The 22,006-nt window shown below is 40.9% G+C and overlaps 1 protein-coding gene across 1 annotated transcript in view; it reads right to left on the bottom strand.

Annotated features, from left to right (window-relative positions):
• Positions 1-666: 666 nt before the first annotated feature.
• UBR1 (ubiquitin protein ligase E3 component n-recognin 1) overlaps positions 667-22,006 on the bottom strand; it is a 178,133-nt gene continuing 156,793 nt past the window's right edge. Inside the window, exons 44-48 of the mRNA XM_032297878.1 lie at positions 18,419-18,475; positions 14,581-14,658; positions 8,538-8,708; positions 6,173-6,274; positions 667-3,457 (exon numbers count right to left, since the gene is read on the bottom strand). Coding sequence (XP_032153769.1) covers positions 3,316-3,457; positions 6,173-6,274; positions 8,538-8,708; positions 14,581-14,658; positions 18,419-18,475 — 550 coding nt within the window. The 3' untranslated portion in view covers positions 667-3,315. The remainder of the gene's footprint in view (positions 3,458-6,172; positions 6,275-8,537; positions 8,709-14,580; positions 14,659-18,418; positions 18,476-22,006) is intronic.

Below are 22,006 nucleotides of genomic sequence, written 5' to 3'. Positions count from 1 at the left end.
TTTCTCAAATGAAAGCTTACACAGAAACTCAAAATGAAAAATCACAACTATCCAGCTTTGGCATTCTTTCCCCTCTCAGGCCTACGTTTCTCCCAGAATCTTTGGCACTTAGTTTGAAAATCACCAAGCTATAAAGAAAGCAACCTCTGCATTTTAAGTGAAGAATTATGGCTCAGAAACGGAAGAAAACCACACTGCTTATTTTAAGGCTCAATCCCAGAAGAATGATTCCAGATCTAGAGTGAGAACTGGGCATTTGTATTTTGTTAACACTCTCTAGGTGACTTTAATGCACAACTGAGTTTGAGAACCATCACACTAGACATATTCTGCCCAATATGGTAGCCACCAGCCACACACGACTAAATTCAGGCCCTCAGTTGCACTGGCCACATCTGAAATGTTCAATAACCACATAAGAATAGTGACTGCCATTCTGTATTGTAAATACACACAAAACATTTCTATAATTTCCAAACTCTTCTGGATAGTGCTGCTCTAGACAGCTGTCTCCATATTGGGGTGTGCATACCCAAAAGGACGCAGTTTGGATTGGAAGATATTTAAATATATACTTCTATTTTTAACTGATTTTTAAATCTCCTTTTTAAAGCTATGTTTTATAATTTGCATAATGTATTACTAAAGCACTGCATAGACAGAATATAAAATATATGTACATGTATATTTATTTGGTATGTATGCTTAAAAACTACCTATGAAGTATATGGTTAAAAAGTTTGGAGACCCATGTAAACTAAACACTTACTTTTTTTAAAACATTTGCCTGGGCTGACAAAGATTCCAACTAGAGAGCCCTCCTAGGCATAGAATTTTTATACTTCAAACCCAAATCCCCAAACATGAGAAGTCCCTTTTTTTCTTTTTAAATATACACATATAAGATATTTTATTTTAAAAAGCACAAGAACATTATACAAGTTTTAAATTTACATTTTTGCAATAAAAGTTATCAATATATGCATTATTTGTATAACTTCATCATGGATGGAATTTGAATCAGTGGTATAAACATGTTGCAGTCACTAAATATAGATCATCATCACAGTGAACCAAAATGCATAGTTGTTATGAAACAACAAATGACCACTAAAAGGTGAACTCACAGCCCATACATCAATATAATAAATTAATTATACAGATATATTTTTCACCATATCATTAAAATTCTTGCCAGCCCCTCACCAAACATTAGAAAAACACAGTTTTGGAGCCATCCTGTTGAACCAGTGCCTTCACATACTACGCTAAAGAAATAAAGTGACTCAGTTGCTTGTTTGTAAGTAAACTTCATAAGCATAACTGTTTGCAATGATTAAGGTAAATCATAGGACATTTGAACATAATGAGAAATCCCTTGGGCTTGGGGCAGCACTGAGACATATGCTCATCTACAGTGCAAAAATCAGAAAAATCTCAATCAGTAGAAAGCAAGATGAAATGGGTTCTTTGGCAGTAAAGGTCTGGCTGGCTATTGCCAGATAGTCCCTCTGACCTCTTTGAGAGCTTAACTCCAGAATTTATTAAGTGAATATAAAAAAGACTAAAAATAAAGTCAGTTTATCTTTGCTAAAATGGGGCCAATCAATTAGGGCAGAAGTCAGTATCTTCTGTTTCCTATTCCAGCCCAGATTTCCCAAACAATCCACTCAATAAAATTACATAAGAAACAAACACAAATGTTCAAATTATTTAATCATTCTGGCAAATCTGACAAATAACTGAATTTCCTGATCCTTACCTGTTATTGTTACAAACTGTTCACTAGAGATGTATCTATCTATCGTGATACCTTCTGAACTATAATTATTCAAGTAGGAAATCTGATTGTGATTCTGACACCTGCTCATGCCAATCCCTTACTGCAAAATCCACTTTTTGTTACATAAAAGTACCAAAAAAAAAATATATATATAGCCCCAAATGTGCATCACTAATCACTTAGCAAATATATTTTTACTTGCTTGTCTTTGCTGAGCAAAAAGAAGGTAGGAAAACATTTACACACATATATAAGACACTAGTAATCAAGGGCAAAATAAGATACAGTGTTTAAATGTATCTTTCAAGCTTCTAACATTACCCCAGAAACAACACAAGTTAAAACGGAAGGTTTCCATTTATCTTCTGTCTGCTGTTTTATGTCACAATTTCTTGAAACAAAAAACTAAAGCCATGAACCAAGAAGTCTATGCACAGATTCAGGAGAGCTCTATTATTTATAAACAAGATAGCTCAACTGCAGCATGTTGTACCAAGACACAGATTACTGATCACATGGCTTTTTTTGGTGGTTCGTACTAGTCATAAAACCAAAGTTTATGAAAAGGTTGCACACAGACAACATCAAGGATTTGTCTTTTACAAAGATGTAGAGGATTTTGGAATTGGCTTAAATCTGACTGTTCTAAATTACAGTTGTCATGATCCACTTATTGGGAGAATTTTCTTATCTTCATTCTACAAATAGTTTACATCAGAATTACAAGAGGTTTCTTAGAGTCAAATAGGATGGAGCCACAATCTCCTTGTAGAATGAGATTTGCCTTTGGAAAATGTCAAGTAGTATTTCAAAACTCAACAAAGCTACTTGTAGTTAGAGGTGAGAACTGCAAGCTCTTTTTACCATCAGGAATGAATAACAAATCCACATTGGCAGAAATCATACTCTGTCCATATAGAGATTTAGTTTAATTTGTGGTGACAGCAGCAGGTGGCACATTAAGGGTATTTCCTCAAAAGAGAAATAATAAAAAATATATTTTTGGAATCTTTCTCAATTCAAGTATATTGTATGGTTTCTGCAATTCTCCTTAGTCTTGCAAGGAAGACTATCACAGATTATTAGAATCTTGTCAGCGATCCAATGTTAGCTGAACCTGAGGGGAAAATACCAAATCCAAAATTGCAGAAAAGTTAACCAACATATAAAAACGTCCACAATTGTTTGATGTGATTTCATCTACCAAGTGGATGAAATGAAATGAGACAAATTATGAAGGGGAATAAATTTCCTGGAAATACTAGCAGAATCAGACCCTTGGGGTGAACAAGCATTTCTTTCACATTCTAGAACACAAAATAGATTAATCTATGTCCTTTTTTTCCCTTGAAGCATATGTTTGCTAATTGAAAGCAATACTCCATTAAGGAGTATTTTATTGATGTAAGTGAATCTGGACATGGAGCAAAAGACCCTCAATACTTCCCCAGCCCTCAGAAAAGTTTTCCATAATTTTCAATCAGTCTTTATTACTGTCATCATTTGTGATTATCTTGAGGCAGAGTTGGAGCTTACAGTAACTGCCAGTTGAATCCAAATAACATCTGATTAGTCTCTTGGCTCCTAGCAATCTCTTCTATAATGCAGTGTTGTTGCCATACCAAATGGAGCTTCCGATACCGCTCACGAGATAAATGAAGGGGATTGCCCCTCCTATAGGGAAAAAAGAAAAAACAACAAGTAAGTTTGAATCTAGTAATTGGACACATCTTTACTGTCTAAATTCATATGCACTCTTGAGATGTTCTAGGAGCTGGGAGAATTCCCTAGCACAGGGCTTAAAAAAGGGTATTTTCCCTTTACCACTGATCACTAAGAACTTGACAGGTTACTTAGCTAATAAAGCAGAAATGTACCCCTTGACTATTCATAAAATAGGTCAAGTATACTATGACACTATGGGACCTCATTTAAATAGGTTTATAACTTGAAGCAGCACTATTCTTTTTTGGTGGCTGGCCTGAATAGCTTTTTGACTTCACATTGTTATCTAGCTTCAATTTATGATCTTTGTGCAGCAGACTTTAGGTCTGATGCATAACACTAGGCCCTAAAATTATATTTTCTACTCAGATATATTTGGTTGTAACTGTCCTTATGACAAATTGGATGGTTATTAGCAAATAATTAGCAAATATTTAAATAAAATAACTATACTTCAATTCTAGAGTTGCACAGTTTTTAACACTGTATAACAGCTAATCCAAAAATGACTTAAGTCTGGCTGTTGCCAATAATGGAGGACTATGAGATCCTCATTCCTTGAGGCATTCAAGTGCCTCAGCAGGTTGGGAATTTTAAAACTGCCAAATTAATTTTAAAACTCTGCTTTGTACCCTTGTGGAACAGCTAAGATCATTCTCAGTCATTAACTTTCACCACTCAGCTTTTCTCCCTAAACCTAAAGACAGGTCAAATGCTATCCCAATAAAAACAAAGCTCCGCATGATCTGAGGTCCCAAACCCCATCTAATAAGCCTATTCACTCTGAGCAATATGTCAAAGGAACAAAATTTCAGTGAAACAAAAAGAGTTTATTGTAAGGAGGTCTAATCTTTATCTATATGTACTTTTGGGACCATTGTCAGTTTCTTCATTTTCAGAAACCATCAGTAGAACCCCAGTTCCTACGACCAGGGAAGGATACAGAAAAGTTCAGGGTTCTAAACATTTTGCTAATGCTCAGAAGGAAAGAAAACTGATATAGCTGGCTAATAACAAGTTTCACCTGGGCGCGGTGGCTCATGCCTGTAATCCCAGCACTTTGGGAGGCCAAGGTGGGCAGATCACCTGAGGTCAGGAGTTTGACACCAGTCTGGCCAACATGGTGAAACCCCGTCTCTACTAAAAACACACAAAAAATTAGCCAGGTGTGGTGGCACCTGCTTGTCGTCTCAGCTGCTTGGGAGGCTGAGGCAGGAGAATCACTTAAACCCTGGAGGCAGAAGTTGTAGTGAGCTGAGTTTGTGCCACTGCACTCCAACCTGGGTGACAGAGTGAGACTCCAACTAAAAAAAAAAAAAGTTTGAAGTATTGCAATGGAAACAATATCTCTAAACCAAACATCATCACTGGACACTACAAATTTACACTATCAGTGTCAATCCGTTTAAGGAATTCTGAAGAAAGGTTGATTAAAATAATAGAACACTGAAACATTAGGATGGCTGGTGTCTTTAAAAATTTTGGAGAAATATTACCTTCAAATTTTGGAGAGGCACAAAGTTGTTGAAAATTACATGCTAAAGAATGTCATTACATTTAATATTTTAAATTTGAAGCTATTTAAAAAGTAGTTCTTGGCCAGGCGTGGTGCCTCATGCCAGTAATCCTAGCACTTTTGGAGGCTGAGGTGGGTGGATTACTTGAGGTCAGGAGTTCCAGACTAGTCTGACCAACACGTTGAAACCCAGTCTCTACTAAAAATACAAAAATCAGTCAGGTGTGGTGGCACATACCTATAGTCCCATCTACTCAGGGGGCTAAGGCAGGAGAATCACTTGAACTTGGGAGGTGGAGGTTGCAGTGAGCTGAGATAGCACCACTATACTCCAGCCTGGGTGACAAAGGGAGACTCTGTCTCCGAAAATAAGTAAATAAAAAATGGCTCTCAATTATTTTATTTTATTTTTTTATTATTATTATTTTTTTGTTTTGTTTTGTTTTTTTTTTGGGACGGAGTTTCGCTCTTGTTACCCAGGCTGGAGTGCAATGGCGCCATCTCGGCTCACCGCAACCTCCGCCTCCTGGGTTCAGGCAATTCTCCTGCCTCAGCCTCCTGAGTAGCTGGGATTACAGGCACACGCCACCATGCCCAGCTAATTTTTTGTATTTTTAGTAGAGACGGGGTTTCACCATGTTGACCAGGATGGTCTCGATCTCTTGACCTCGTGATCCACCTGCCTCGGCCTCCCAAAGTGCTGGGATTACAGGCGTGAGCCACCACGCCCGGCTTATTTTATTTTTTTTTTGAAGACAGAATCTCCCTGGGTCGCCCAGGCTGGAGTGCAGTAGCGTGATCTTGGCTCACTGCAACCTCCTAAGTTCAGGTGATTCTCCTGCCTCAGCCTCCAGAGTAGCATGGATTACATGAGTGCGCCACCATGCCCAGCTAATTTTTGTATTTTTAGTAGAGATGGGTTTTCGCCATGTTGGCCAGGCTGGTATCAAACTCCTGGCCTGAAATGATCTGCCTGCCTCGGCCTTTCAAAGTGCTGAGAATACAGGTATAAGCCATCACGTGTGGCCTCAATTACCTTTTGTGATTAAAGAACTATCACCATTTATATACAATAATATGACTAAAATAGAAAACAAACAATATAAAAGGGAAATTATCAAAATCTTCCTATTATAAGAAAATCTTACTTCAGGCCGGGGTCTGTTTCTCCATATTCATCCAAGTAAGGAGCTGGATAGGCACAGCCTCTGGCTTTACCTTCAACCAGGACCACTCTGCATTCTCTGATTCTGAAGGAGAAAATCAACAGGAAATATGATTAAGTGTATGTGTGCAAATGATAGGCACTGCATCAATGTTAATCTAGAGAAAAGACCTGGCCAGTATCTATTAGAAATTCAGTATAAAGACAATACAAACATAGACAAATAGACTATGTTATGTTTTGTCTAAATATAAGAAAACACATATTGCTATTTTTGTTCAGGCTATAGAAAAGGAGGAGGGGATCTGATGAAATGAGATCACTGATATGGACTGAATCTGTTGAAGGGAGGGAGAAAGCTGTCCTACTTCAGCCACAGATACCCTGAAAAATGGTGGCTGGGGTTGTTTCTATTCTAATTCCTGACATAACCTGGAGAGAGGAGGGAGCCTAACAGAAGAACAGAATCAAATCTCCTAGTCTGATAACCTCAAGCCAGACAGATTATCAACTAGGGAAGCATAAAGGCTTTTCTGGTTAGAGCTGGCCTGAAACACTGCCGATTAGAAAGAGCCACTGCCACTCTGAAGGCACTTGGGACTCTTTTTTATGTCTCTTGGGAAACAGACATAAAAAAGGCTTGTGTACACATGTACAAGGGATAAGTACTATATACAGAAATTATGAAATAAACAGCTGGGATTAGGTAGTGGGTTTACTTGCTGTGGGTTCCCTAAAAATAGGTTTCGGTTTGGCTTCCATACATTCTTTCCCCGTGGTTCAAAAGATGTCTATGAGTAATGATTACATATTTCACAGTTAGAAAGACATTTGGATTTATGTAACAGAAACTGTGTTACATGGGGAGAGTGAAAAAAAAAAAAAAGCATACATATCCATTTTGAATTTTATTTCTTTTCAGGCAACTTAAACTCTTCTTTCATAAATATAAGTGACTGTTTTTCTTTTTTTCATTCGAGACAGAGTCTTGCTGTGTCACCTAGGCTGGACTACAGTGGTGTGATCACAGCTCACTGCAACTTCCGCCTCCCGGGTTCAAGCAATTCTCCTGCCTCAGCCTCCTACGTAGCTGGGATTAGAGTCATGTGCCACCACACCCAGCTAATTTTTGTATTCTTAGTAGAGATGGGGTTTCACTACATTGGCCAGGCTGGTCTCGAACTCTTGACTTCGTGATCTGCCTGCCTTGGCCTCCCAAAGTGCTGGGATTACAGGTGTGAGCCACCACACCCGGACAAAAGGGACTATTTTTCTATTCTCAATCTTTTGGTGAAAGACCAGGAGAAATGGTGGGTTGATAGACAAAGATATCAAAGGACAATCTAAAGTAACAATTTACAATGTACTTTATTTTTTGATACAGGATCTTGCTCTGTCGCCCAGGCTAGAGTGCAATGGCATGTTCATGGCTTACTGCAGCCTCAAACTCCCAGTCTCGAGCAATCCATCCACCTCAGCTTCCCAAGTAGCTGGGACGACCATCACGTGCCACCATGCCTGGCTAATTTTTTATAGAGATGAGGTCTTGCCATGTTGCCCAGGCTGATCTTAAACTCCTGACTTCAAGTGGTCCTCTTGCCTCAGCCTTCTAAAGTGCTGGGATTATAAGCATAGATCACTGTGCCTGGCCTACATGTACTTTTTATTTCTTTATTTTTATTTATTTTAAAGAGCCCATCTTCCAGGAAGAGTACTTTTTCTTTCTTTCTTTTTTTTTTTTTTTTAAAGAGATGGGGTTTCACTATGTTGGCCAGGCTGGTCCTGAACTCCTGACCTCAGGTGATCCACTGGCCTCGGCCTCCCAAAGTGCTGGGATTACAAGCGTGAGCCACCGTGCCCAGCCAGTACATTTTAAATATAAGTTTTAGGACTACAAGTTCTTTCATTACACCTGAGTATTATATTAAAAGACGAGAGTAATTAATACAAACTCTATCCTATTTAAGATTTTCCACAAATAATGGAAATGTGAACAGAAATCTATTCTTCTTTCACTACTTTTCCCACAGTATCTTCTCAAATGCAATCTCTCTTTTTTTTTTTTTTTAAAAGACTGGGTTTCACCATGTTGGTCAGGCTGGTCTTGAACTACCAACCTCAGGCTGGTCTTGAACTCCCAACACCTGCCTTGGCCTCCAAAAGTGCTTGGATTACAGGAGTGAGCCACCACACCCAGCCTCAAATGCAATTTCATGTGAATAACAGGTTAACACTCTAATTTCTGATAGATCATCTGCTATCAACACACTGTCCCACCATAGTGGTCCCCAGATTGGATCCAGATTCCTTAAGTTCATCATGAAGCTTCTAGAACACTCACTACTCACTTTAGGAAAATACAGACGCCGGCACCACAGTGAAGTGCGTGAAAAATGCAAGCTCCAACCTCTTCCCCATTCACGACTTCTTGGCAGCAAATGTTCTGAGAACATAGTATGGCCCCACAGAAAAGACAGAGGACAGGATGCTTTCGCTCATCATCTGAAGACCGTGGGCACCTCAAAAGGGAAGAAAACATTTAGAAAACAGTGGAAAGACAAACAAAAAAAAAAAAGCACCATATATCCTGTTAGCAATCAAACATGTTTTCATCACTGACCCCTTCCCAGCAAAGGAAGCTCTAAAACACAAGGTAACATTTAATTAGCTAACTCCTGTTTAATATGTCCCCTAACAGGGCGGGCTTCATGGAAAACCATCCAATAAATCCAATTAATATAGTAAGAAAATCTATATTACATAAATGGTGTCCTGATAATTCTCATAAAGTATGGTGGTTGAATATGCCTTCTGAAGTCTTAGGAAGGAAAAAGTGATAGTGCTGACTTGCTTGAGTCAACTAGTGTTTTGAGACCATTTTACACAGTGGTATGATGGAGACTTGCCACAATGCCCTCACACCAAGGGGGATAATGGTTACTGTTTAAAAAGGAGTTTCCCATGCTCCTCCAATCTATGCTGTACACTGAACACAAAGGGAAATACCACATTCCTTAATTTGGACAGTAGAAGATAAATGCAACCAAAGCAGAGATCCAACTAGGCCCACAGTGGCATCATAATAAAGAACATCAGAAAGAATCTCCAATAGGGTACCGACAGCTTTTTTTTCTGATTCCCAGTTTCTCAGACAGGATTAAAAAAAAAAACCAATCCAAAAACACCTTTGTCTTCATAGGAGCAGAGGAACTCTGTGCATACGATGAGAGGACTATTTTTACTTCCAGGAGGTTGCTCCAGAACATAATTATAGCCCTTTTTGGATAAAGCCAACATCTTCTTTCATCTTTAATACAGGATGGAGTCATTAGCCAGCCTACAGAGGAAGAGTGGGGAGGCAGCCTAAAGTATAGCACTGAGCAGCCACCCTCCAACACTAGGGATGGCTCAGTCTTATGGAAACTAGTGGTGACAATAAAACTGGAAGACATCATAGGATTGTGATCTTCATTCTTACGTGAAACCTGTAAGTAGTAATATCATCCAGAAGGATCCTCCCTGTGATGAATAAAGACCAGTGCTCTCCTCATATCCTCCTAGAAGCCAGCAACTTGATATTCTTCTTCTTCTTTTTTTTTTTTTTTGAGACATGGTCTGGCTCTGTCAACCAGGCTGGAATACAGTGGCATAATCACGGCTCACTGCTGCCTCAACCTCCTTGGCTCAAGCGATCTTCCCTCCTCAGCATCCCAAGTAGCTGAGACTACAGGCACATGCCACCACAGCTAGCTAATTATTTTATATGTTTTCGTAGAGACGGGGTCTCGCCATGGTGCCCAGGCTGGTCTTGAACTCCTAATTCAAGAGATTCACCCACCTCAGCTTCCCAAAGTGCTGGGGTTACAGACATGAGCCACCGTACTCCGCCAACCTGCTATTCTTTTTTTTTTTTTTTTTTTTTTTTTGAGACGGAGTTTCACTCATGTTACCCAGGCTGGAGTGTAATGGCGCGATCCCGGCTCACCGCAACCTCCGCCTCCTGGGTTCAGGCAATTCTCCTGCCTCAGCCTCCTGAGTAGCTGGGATTACAGGCACGCACCACCATGCCCAGCTAATTTTTTTGTATTTTTAGTAGAGACGGGGTTTCACCACGTTGACCAGGATGGTCTCGATCTCTTGACCTCGTGATCCACCCGCCTCGGCCTCCCAAAGTGCTGGGATTACAGGCTTGAGCCACCGCGCCCGGCCTCAACCTGCTATTCTTAATGCCTGGAAGATAATATCTATTCACCAGGCTTTTGTGGTAACAATGTGGCCCCAAGATTAGGAGAATTGCTGAATTTAGAGCTGGATGCAATCTTTGAAATTAATTAGCTGTTTGAGGGCGGAAAGGTAAAGTGACCCAACCATTCCTTTAGATGGCTGACTAGAAAGGGAGCTAGAACATGAAGGTCAATTTTATCCTGTAATGGTGGCTAGGTTGTGAGCTACTCAAGACCCTACTGGACCACTTAACTCCCCCAACTTCGTGGCTTAAAACAATTGTTATAATTAGATAAGATAATTTCTTGAGTCATTCTGCAGGGCAGTGATTCTCAGAGCGAGTCAAAGAGGGGCTCTTTAAGGCCTCAAATGATCTTTTTTTTTTGAGACAGAGTCTTACTCTGTCACCCAGGCTGAAGTGCAGTGGCATGACCTTGGCTCACTGCCAACCTGTGCCTGCAGGTTCAAGTGATTCTCGTGCCTCAGTAGCTGGGACTACTCAGTAACATTTGCCAACACGCCTGGCTAATTTTCTTTTTGCATTTTTACTAGAGACAGGATTTCTCCATGTTGGCCAGGCTGGCCTTGAACTTTTGGCCTTAAGTGATCCGCCAACCTCAGCTTCCCAAAGTGTTTGGATTACAGGCATGAGTCACTGCACCTAGCCTTAAAATAATCTTACACTGGCCAGGCATGGTGGCTTGCGCCTGTAATCCCAGCACTTTGGGAGGCCAAAGGAGGTGGATCACAAGGTCAGGAGTTCAAGACCGGCCCGGCCAAGACGATGAAACCCCGTCTCTACTAAAAATACAAAAATCAGCTGGATGTGGTGGCGGGTGCCTGTAATTCCAGCTGCTCAGGAGGGTGAGGCAGAGAACTGCTTGAACCCAGAAGGCGGAGGTTGCAGTGAGCCAAGATTGTGCCACTGCATTCCAGCCTGGGTGACAGAGCAAGAGTCTGCCTAAAAAAAAAAGAAAGAAAGAAAAAGAAAAAAAAATCTTAAATTGCAATCCTTTTTTTTGGGTTCCTTAAAATCATGGCAAATTATTTAACATATAACTAAGGACTACTACATGAAAGCAGTTAGTTATGGCTACTAACTGGTATCCTTAAAACAAAATTTCAGAGTTATATGTCTTTACTGAGATCTTGAATTAATTTAAGCATTTTATTAAGAAGTCTGGCTGCTGCATAATGCTTAGTAACATTACAAAACTTTTTTTTTTTTTTTTTTTTTTTTTTGAGACAGAGTTTTGCTCTTGTTGCCCAGGCTGGAGTGCAATGGCACTTTCTCAGCTCACTGCAACCTCCACCTCCTGGGTTCAAGCGATTCTCCTGTCTCAGCCTCCCAAGTACCTGGCATTACAGGCATGTGCCACCACGACCGGCTAATTTTTTTTTTTTTTTTTAGTAGAGACATGGTTTCACCATGTTGGCCAGGATGGTCTCGATCTCTTGACCTCATGATCCACCCGCCTCAGCCTCCCAAAGTGTTGGGATTACAGGCGTGAGCCACTGTGCCTGGCAACATTACAAAACTCTTAAAGGAGCTTTGGAATTCCTGCAATTTTGAGAAAGGATGATTAGGTACTAGTAAATCAACTGTCTTGAATAGACTTTGATTTTCAGGCTACTGATATTCTTGTCTTTTAATTACAAGTTACTACTCGTTTCATGTCATCATTATCAATGTGGTTTGCTATGGGAGGTGACATGATGCCTCCTGAGTGTCCAGAACACACAGTTATATCAGCAGAAGTTTTGGCTTAGTATTTCCAAGACATGATGCAATATGATTCAAATATGAAGTATTTACACCACCAGCAGATGTGAATATAATTCCTCCATTCAGTGACATCTCACTGGTGGTGGTCACGATTCATGCTACTCAAATAACTTACAACATATTATAGCAAGGTGAGTATAGTAAGATACAAAATTATTTTTAAGCTATAGGATATTATTTTATCATATAGAAACATGTTTAGGTTTATGCTCTCTTACAGAAGTAACTAATAGGTAACTCACACATGATGTTAATAATAAGTACTATATATTGTTAACTTGTCTATTTTGTTTTCACCAGTCTTGTTATTGTCTAATTCTTTTTCCACTTGAAATCATCAGTGAAAGGGGTGAAAGAGAGAAAAATGTTTGGGAACTACTGCTTCAGAGTGGTTTTGATAGAGGTGGGAGGTGAGGGAGATGGTGCTAAAAAAGCCTGAGGGGGTGTACTCCACTCTTCAAGCTTGAACCTGAGTCATGATGCTATTACCTGTTTTGCTGTTTAATAGATTTCCATGTAAGACTTTGTTTAATAAGGGTTCTTGTGGCTTGAAAGAAAAAAAAGGAAGATTAAGGAGTGATATCATAGAAAATGGTAGGGTAGGGAGCTCCAGGAATCAGTCACTCTAATAAAACAACTATTAAGCCAGCAAGAACTGTCTGAAGCAACTTTTTATCTTTGAGACAGAGTATCCTTACTTAGTCCCCCATGCTGGAGTGCAGTGGCATGATCTCAGTTCACTGCAACTTCAGCCACCTGGGTTCAAGTGATTCTCCTGCCTCAGCCTCCCCAGTAGTTGGAATTACAGGTGCACCCCACCATGCCCAGCTAATTTTTGTATTTTTAGTAAAGCCAGAGTTTCACCCTGTTGGCCAGGCTGGCCTTGAACTCCTGACCTCAACTGAGTCACCCACACTGGCCTCCCAAAGTGCTGATATTACAGGTGTGAGCCACCATGTCTGGCCTGAAGCAACTATTTTGGAACTCTGGAGCCTGGTCAAATACTTGCAGCATCCAGGGGAACGCTTGATAAAGGAAGAAACTGGTAAATTTTGGTGAGTTTTGGCATTTTGTGTAGTGGTTAGCATCCTCTATCTCCAAACCCCACGCCAGGTAGCCATGGGGATGATGGCTTGTTTTTCTGGTGTGGCTTGCTTCTGCCAGCGTAGACAATAGAGACCTGTCTTCCAAAAATTGAGGTTGTATGTTTAGATCTCTCAGGTGGTTCACTGAGAGGCTAGCAGGGATGTGAGAAAAAGGAGCCCTCACACATTGCTGGTTGGGACATAAGATGGTGCAACCGCTGTGGAAAACAGTTTGACAGCTCTTCAAAAAGTTAAACACAGAATTACTGTCTGACTCAGCAATTCTATTCCTGGGCATATGTCCAAAAGAAATGAAAATGTTATGTCCATAAAGAAACTTGTACATGAGTATTTTTTTTTTAGTTGCATTATCTGTAATAGTCAAAAGGAGGAAACAACCTAAAATTCCATCTATGGATGAAGGAATAAACTAACTCTTATATATACATACAATGGAATATTATTTAGTCAAAAAAGGAAAAAAGTAATGACACATGCTACAACTTGGATAAATATTAAAAACATGCTAAGTGAAAGAAGCCAGACACAAAAGGTCACATACTGTATGATTCCTTTCATATAATATATCCAAAATAGGCAAATCCATAGAGACAGAAAGTAGATTACAGATTACCATGGGGTAGGGGATGAGGGGAACAGGAAGCGATTAGTGAATACAAGTATTTCACTGGGGTGATGAAAAAGTTTGCAAACTAAAGAGGTTAGGTAGTTGAAAAATATTATGAATACACTAAATGTCACTGAACTGTACACTTTATCATGATTAACTGCATGTTATGTGGATTTTCCCTCAATCAAAAACAAATTGACAGTCGTTGTTTTGAAGGACACTCAGAGGTCACCGTTAAAAAAGGAGGTTTGTGGCCAGGTGCAGTGGCTCATGCCTGTAATCCCAACACTTTGGAAGGCCAAGGGCAGGAGGATCACTTTAGCCTGGGAGTTCATGACCAGCCTGGGCAACATAACGAAATCTGATCTCTACTAAAAATCAAAAAATAATATAGCAGGGCACAGTGGCGCCTGCCTGTAGTTTCACTACTTGGGAGGCTGGGGTGGGAAGAGCCCAGGAGTTTGAGGCTGCAGTGAGCTATGGTCACATCACTTCACTCCAGCCTGGGCAACAGAACAAGACCCTGTCTTTAAAAAATAAAAAGTAATAAAAAAGTAACAAAACAAAACAACAACAACAAAAAGTATGTTAGTTATGGTGTATACCAATTGCAAGTTCAGAAAACAATTTAAAATTATACACTTATATACACATACTCTCCTTACCTGAAATGAGAAGCTTGATTCAGGAGGCAGCTATAGTCATCAGGAAGTTCTATCAAACTATTTCTTTTTCTAGGGTACCTACAAATGTAATTTAAAAAGCAATTTTATTTTCGAGTAAATAAGCCCAAATCAAAAACTGACCAAGGTGATAGAAAAAGAGTCTTAAAAATAACAAAAGGATACACATTTGTAATCCAAAGTAATTCCCATTATTGCTTGATCAAATCCAAACTTCTCAGCATATAATTCCAAATCTTTCATAAGCTGGATTTCTTTCCAAACTTAATTTCCACTACTTCCTAGGACTAAACTGTTCTAGCTAGATTTCTATATTGTAAAGGAAAGTAACATAAAGTAGTAGAGTTAAGAACACAGCCTTTGAAATTAGACAGAGCTGGTTACAAATCCTACATTCTCTAATACTTCATAAGTCTTTGAACCTAAGCCTATAGATGAAAGGAATCATATAGTATGTGACCTTTTGTGTCTGGCTTCTTTCACTTAGCATGTTTTTAATATTTATTCAAGCTGTAGCATGTGCCATTACTTTTTTCCTTTTTTGACTAAATAATATTCCATTGTATGTATATATGAGTTTGTTTATTCCTTTATCCACAGATGGACATTTAGGTTGTTGCCTCCTTTTGACTATTACAGATAATGCTACTTAAAAAAAAAAAAAAAAACTGTCTGTAAACTAGGGATACAATATACCATACTACAATCATGAGCCCACAATCAAATCAGGTTTTGGAGAAGGGAGGGAGAAAAAAATTACATTAAATGAACTGATCAATTAAAAGGCTCATATTAAGAAATGTTAAATTAAATATGAATATTAGCATTAAGAAAACTTATAGAGCTGCTGAGGACTAAATGAGATACTGAGGAGAAACACAGTATACTTGGTACTTAATACATGCTTGCAAATGTTACTTGTTCTCACCAAACTAGATAAAATAAAAGCCTTGCTTGCATGTCTTGGCAAAGATCATCTGAATAATGTGAAATTCTCTTCTCAAACCCCAATCAATCAATCAATTTATTTACTTATTTATTGGAGACAGAGTCTCACTGTATCCCCCAGGCTGGAGTGCAGTGGTGCGATCTTGGCTCACTGCAACATCCGCCTCCTAGGCTTAAGCAATTCTCATGCCTCAGGAGCTGAGATTACAGGCACCTGCCACCACACCCAGCAAATTTTCGTATTTTTAGTAGAGACAGGATTTCACCATGTTGGCCAGGCTGGTCTCAAACTCCTGATCTCAGGTTATCCACATGCCTCAGCCTCCCAAAGTGCTGTGATTACAGTTATCAGCCACCACGCCCAGCCCCAATCAATTTAAATTCTGAAATTCTTTTCATCTTCAACTCAGCTGCGTATATTTAGGGCAACCGAAACATTTATTTAGTAGAGACAGGGTTCACTCTGTTGCCAAGGCTAGCCTTGAACTCCTGGGTTAAAGCAATATTCCTGTCTCAGCCTCCTCAGTAGTTGGGACTACAGGTGCATGCTACTGTACCTGGCTTAAATTTTATAATTCTTTCTATGCTCAGCTAAAAATGATCTCACAGACTAACCTTGCCTCATTAACTATCTTCCTTTTTAAATTTCTACAGCACTAATGGTATATTCCATACTTCATTATACTTTATGTTATAATGTCTTAAATTTTATGTTCATAACTAGATTGTAGATTACTCATGATCAAAAGCTATGTTACTTCTTTTAAATTTTCCAGAGTATTTCAGTACCATGCTGGGGAAATAGCAGATGTATAAAAGGTATACAATGACTTGAAATAAAGGAAAAATTGGCCAGGCAAGGTGGCTCACGCTTGTAATCCCAGCACTACAGGAGGTCGAGGTGGGAGGGTCACAAAGTCAGGAGTTCAAGACCAGCCTGGCCAACATGGTGAAACCCTGTCTCTACTAAAAATACAAATAAATAAATAAATAAATAAGCAAGCAAGCAAGCAAGCTGGTGTGATGGTGGGCGCCTGCAGTCCCAGCTATGTGGGAGGCTGACGCAGGAGAATCAATTGAACCCGGGAGGTGGAGGTTGCAGTGAGCCGAGATCATGCCACTACACTCCAGCCTGGGAGACGGAACAAGACTCCGTCTCAAAAAAAAAAAAAAAAAAAAAGAAATGGAATAATTGTGTGAGATTAACAGTCCAAAAATATATATTCATATCTTAAACTTTTCTGTTTTCTCTACTTGAAGATCTTTCTTTTCTTAGTGATGTGACTCCTGCTACATCTGAGCACAGGGGCTGGATCTATTATTACTAAATCACTAAAGTTGTATTACAAGTGAAAGCACCAGATGCACATTTACAGTGTAGGTGAAAGGAGTTCGGGGGTGAGGGAAGATGAGAAAAGAAGGAAATATATACTGTCTTGATGTTTGCTTTATCCACAGAAAAATGCAATTCTAATGTTGGTATTTAAGGCCAGGAGTCAATTCCTCCACTTGTTTATTGACGCAATTCAACTGAGTAAAATTAGACACTGTATACAATACCAGTCAGTCCCTCGGAGGGGACACAAAAAAGATATTGTGCAGTTCTTATTGGTCAGTTATTCTGGGTGCAAACAAGTGGACACTTAGGAGAGAGACTATATTAGGGGAGGCTTCATGGAGGAGGTGCCATTTAAATTGGTATTTAAGAAAGAGGTAGATTTTGTGGCCAGGCACAGTGGCTCATGCCTGTAATCCCAGCACTTTGGGAGGCCAAGGCAGGCAAACTGCCGAGGTCAGGAGTTTGAGACCAGCCTGACCAACATGGTGAAACCCCTTCTCTACTAAAAATACAAAAAATTAACAGGGTGTGGTGCCGAATGCCTGTAATCCCAGCTACTCAGGAGGCTGAGAGAAGAGAATCGCTTGAACCCAGGAGGCGGAGGCTGCAGTGAGCCAAAACTGCAGCTCGTCAGGAGGCGCAATTTCCAGCAAGACCCCGTCTGGGGGAAAAAAAAAAAAAAAGAAAGAAAGAGGTAGATTTTGTTAGAGCCATAACTTAAAGGAGATTGGAGGGCTGAAAAAAAGTTTTTAAGGTAGTTTCTAAGGACATAGATACGGTTCTATTTATACCTTGCTTTATTCTAAAAAAAAAAAACAAAAAACAAAAAACAAACAAAAAAAAAAAAACAAAGAAAACAAAAGTGGCTTATAGAAATACTGTAACCCGCTACCTTGTGAAGTTAACATACCAGCAGCTCCATGATGCCTCCTCCACCTTTGCCTTTTGACAGGCACATGCTAGCTTAAAAAAAGATTCTCTTGGCCGGGCGTGGTGGCTCACGCCTATAATCCCAGTACTTTGGGAGGCCAAGGCGGGCAGATCACGAGGTCAAGAGATCAAGACCATCCTGGCCAACATGGTGAAACCCCGTCTCTACTAAAAATACAAAAATTAGCTGGGCATGGTGGTGCAGGCCTGCAGTACCAGCTACTCAGGAGACTGAAGCAGGAGAATGGCTTGAACCCAGGAGACGAGGTTACAGTGAGCCGAGATCGCGCCACTGTTCTCTAGCCTGGTGCCTGGAGACAGAGCAAGACTCTGTTTCAAAAAAAAAAAAAAAAAAAGATTCTTTCAAGAGGAACTGCTGACTTCCACAAAGAGAAAAAAGACAAATACTCAAAAAAAAAAAAAAAAAAAAAAAAAACAATTGTAGGGAGAATCTGAATTCTGTCAAAGACGTTAACAGAAATGCAGGAACACTGTACTGAGTGAGAATAAAGAAAGCAGTCTAGAAAGCATACTCAACAAACCAACTACTTTAGGAATCACAACTTGTGGATGAGGGAGAAAGGATTAAGTAGTCAAACCAACCTGACCACGGCGTTTTTTTGCTTCAAACAGTTTATTAAGGCAGGATCTGTACACCACCTGTATGTGGAGCCAAGAGAAAAAAACAAATGGATTATCACAGCTTCATTACATGATTTGTCCACAAGCCATTCTCTTCAATTCTTTCTGCCCCTTCTGTGTTCCCTTCTTTTTTTTTTTTTTTTTTTTTTGCAATGGAGTTTTGCTCTTGTTGCCCAGGCTGGAGTGCAATGGTGATCTCTGCTCACTGCGACCTCCACCTCCCAGGTTCAAGTGATTCTCCTGCTTCAGCCACCTCAGTAGCTGGGAATACAGTCACACACCACCATGCCTGGCTAATTTTTGTATTTTTTAGTAGAGACAGAATTTTCCCATGTTGGCTGGGCTGGTCTTGAACTCCTGACCTCAGGTGATCCGCCTGCCTCGGCTTCCCAAAGTGCTGAGATTACAGGCATGAGCCACAGTGCCCAGCCTATGTTCCTGTTTCTTTTCTTTTTTCTTTTTTTTTTTTTTTTTGAGACAATGTCTCGCTCTGTCTTGCAATCTGGAGTGCCATGGCACGATCTTGGCTCACTGCAACCTCTGCCTCCTGGGTTCAAGTGATTCTCCTGCCTTAGCCTCCTGAGTAGCTGGGATTACAGGCATGCACCACCATGCCTAGCCAATATTTGTATTTTTAGTAGACACAGATTTCACCATGTTGGCCAGGCTAGTCTCTAACTCCTGACCTTGGCAATCTGCCTGCCTTGGCCTCCCAAAGTGTTGGGATTGCGGCCATGAGCCACCGTGCCCGGCCCTATGTTCCTTTCTATATTTATTTTATTTTTTGAGATGGATTCTTGCTCTTTCACCCAGGCTGGGGTGCCATGGCATGGTCTCGGCTCACTGCAACCTCTGTCTCCTGAGTTCAAGCAATTCTCCTGCCTCAGCCTCTCAGGCAGCTGGTCCACAGGTATATGCCACTATACCCAGCTAAATTTTTTTTTTTTTTTTTTTTTTTGTATTTTTAGTAGAGATGGGGTTTCACCATGTTAGCCAGGCTGGTCTCGAACTCCTGACCTCATGATCCACCAGCCTCAGCCTCCCAAAGTGCTGGAATTATAGGCATGAGCCACTGTGTCCAGCCTCGTATTTATCTTTTTATATTTACCTTTTTATATTTATCATTTTGCCCCTTTTCTTCTCCCTTTCTTTTTTGTATCTAATTATTTTTCCTTCTCTTATAATTTCTTTCTTAAAGGGTATATCAATCAAGGTCTTACTGGAAAAATAGAAAGCATTCTAAGTATTTAAACAAGAGAGAATTTAACAGGAGTTAGTAATAAAAGTGATGGAAGGGCTGAGAAGCCAACCATGAGACAAAAAGGCAAGGCAAACTAGAGATTACCACTCCCCTAGATTGGAGGAACAAAAGGAAACAGCGGTATCACAGAACCCAGAGGCTAGGGTCACCAGTGGATACTGGAATCACAGTAGGCTTGTCTGGTGGGAACTGGAGCCAGACAAAAGCTGCAATCACCACCAGAGATACCCCACAAGACAGAGAGAGGTAGCCTGAACACTGGAGCTTCTCTTTTTCCTGACCTCCAAAATCCTACCAGTGCTTCCTCTCCCACTGGCTGAACCCATACAGAAGCCAGCTGACAAGGCTGACTGATAAATTCCCAGGGTCATTCTCTGGCAACATAGGGCAGAGGATGAGGAAAGACTCTGAGAGAAGGAGGGTCTGGAAAAATACAGAGGGCAAGGACTTTCTGTTTCAAAGTGTGAAATTTTAATACTTGACTAAACTACAACAGCAATTAAGACTTATCTACTCCAAGAATATAAAAGTAAAATTAGTTCAACCTACTGTAATTGTAGGAAAGCATGATATTGATTTTCTTAAACAATTCATTTTGATCATAGTAAAGATCAGAATATCTTGAGACAAATGAGGAAGCAAAGAAAAGAACCTAACACACAGAACATACCACACAAGAAGGGTGGCAGGAGTCAGAAGCCAACACACATACTGACCTGAGTATTGAAGGGAAAAGATAATAATTAAAGAAAAAGGTAGAAAGCAAGGAGAATAAAGGAAGTGATGGGCAAGGAAAGTAATACAGTGAGAACTCATTATAAAAATGATGGAAAATGGTGTAGGCAAAGATAGGGTAAGGAGACTGGAGGTTAGGAGTGTTGACAATGAACAGGAGGGCCAGTAACTAATGGGGTAGAAAGTTTTTCTGAAAGAAGGACACATTTCTCTCTTGGAAGTTTAATTGAAATGTTTTTTTGATCTATCAAATGACCTTCCTTCTTTTCTCAGTCACCCTCCTGATACATGCGCTACCATGTGAGATATGCTCCTATTTTGGATACAGCTCCAATTTGGGTTCTTTTGATACTAATTGTGACTTTATGCCTGCTAGCAACATCTCCACCCCCCACCCCCAATTTAAAGCAGATGAGACACCAGCTGTGGGGAAAGTAAATAAAATGAATGGTAGTTATAGTGGAGGAAGCAGAAATTCCAACTGCCTATGGCTGTTGGTCTTATCCCCACTTCTGTTTTTTTTTTTTTTTTTTTTTTTTTTCCCTGAGACAGAGTCTCACTCTGTTACCAGGCTGGAGTGCAGTGGCTCGATCTTGGCTCACTGCAACCTCTGCCTCCCAGGTTCAAGTGATTCTCCTGCCTCAGCCTCCTGAGTAGCTGGGATTATTGGCACGAACCATCAAGCCTGGCTAAGTTTTATATTTTTAGTAGAGACAGGGTTTCACCATGTTGGCCAGGAGGTCTCCCAAAGTGCTGAGATTACAGGCATGAGCCACTGCACCTGGCCTCATCCCCACTTCTTAAGAGTGCAACTTAGGGTCCTGAGGATCCAAGATGGCCATTTAGGGACAGCTCAGGATTGCAGCTCCCAGTGAAAGCGCAGAGGGTGAGTGGACGCCGCGTTTTTATTGCCCACAGGCTAGGAAATTCCCGGGCGGAGGTGCTCCACGGTCGCCAGCACGGCTGTTTCGGCCAGCGCGGCTGTGCCGGCCAGCGCCGCTGCTTTGCCCCGCGCGGCTGCTTTGTCGGCGCCCCGGAGCCGCGGTTCTCCGTACAAAAAACACCGGTCCGGGGGCCCTTTTGGCTGGCGATTGGAGCCATGGGAAGTCGCCCATACGCCAGTTCAAAAAGGGGACTGAGCAGAGAACCAGGACAGTAGATTCCAGGGCAAAAAAAAAAAAAGCACCACAAACCTCAGTGCCGCTGTTTAAGCCAGCGCAGTGAGTGGCCGCAGGGGAAAACAAACAGACCCCGGCGCCTCTTCAATAGGCAACTGGAACACCAACTTATAAAAGGCTCTGAGGCAGGGAGCCAGGCGATCAGGCTCGGCTGGCCCCACCCCCACAAAAGAACAGCAACCAGAAACTCTGGATTGAGAGTTTCACAGCAAGCACAGCTGAACCCGGGACAGTCCAGCTCTGTGGGGGAGGGGCGTCCGCCATTACCAAGGCAGCCCGCCTTTGCCAAGGCAACCCGCCAATGCCGAGGCAGCCCGCCGTTGCCAAGGCAACCCGCCACAGCAGAGACTCCGCCCCAACAGAGGCGGGCCACCA

Source organism: Sapajus apella, unplaced genomic scaffold, assembly GCF_009761245.1.
Source record: "Sapajus apella isolate SASKATOON/1434 unplaced genomic scaffold, GSC_monkey_1.0 scaffold37, whole genome shotgun sequence".
NCBI lineage: Eukaryota > Metazoa > Chordata > Mammalia > Primates > Cebidae > Sapajus > Sapajus apella.
This window is presented reverse-complemented; position numbering and strand designations above follow the sequence as displayed.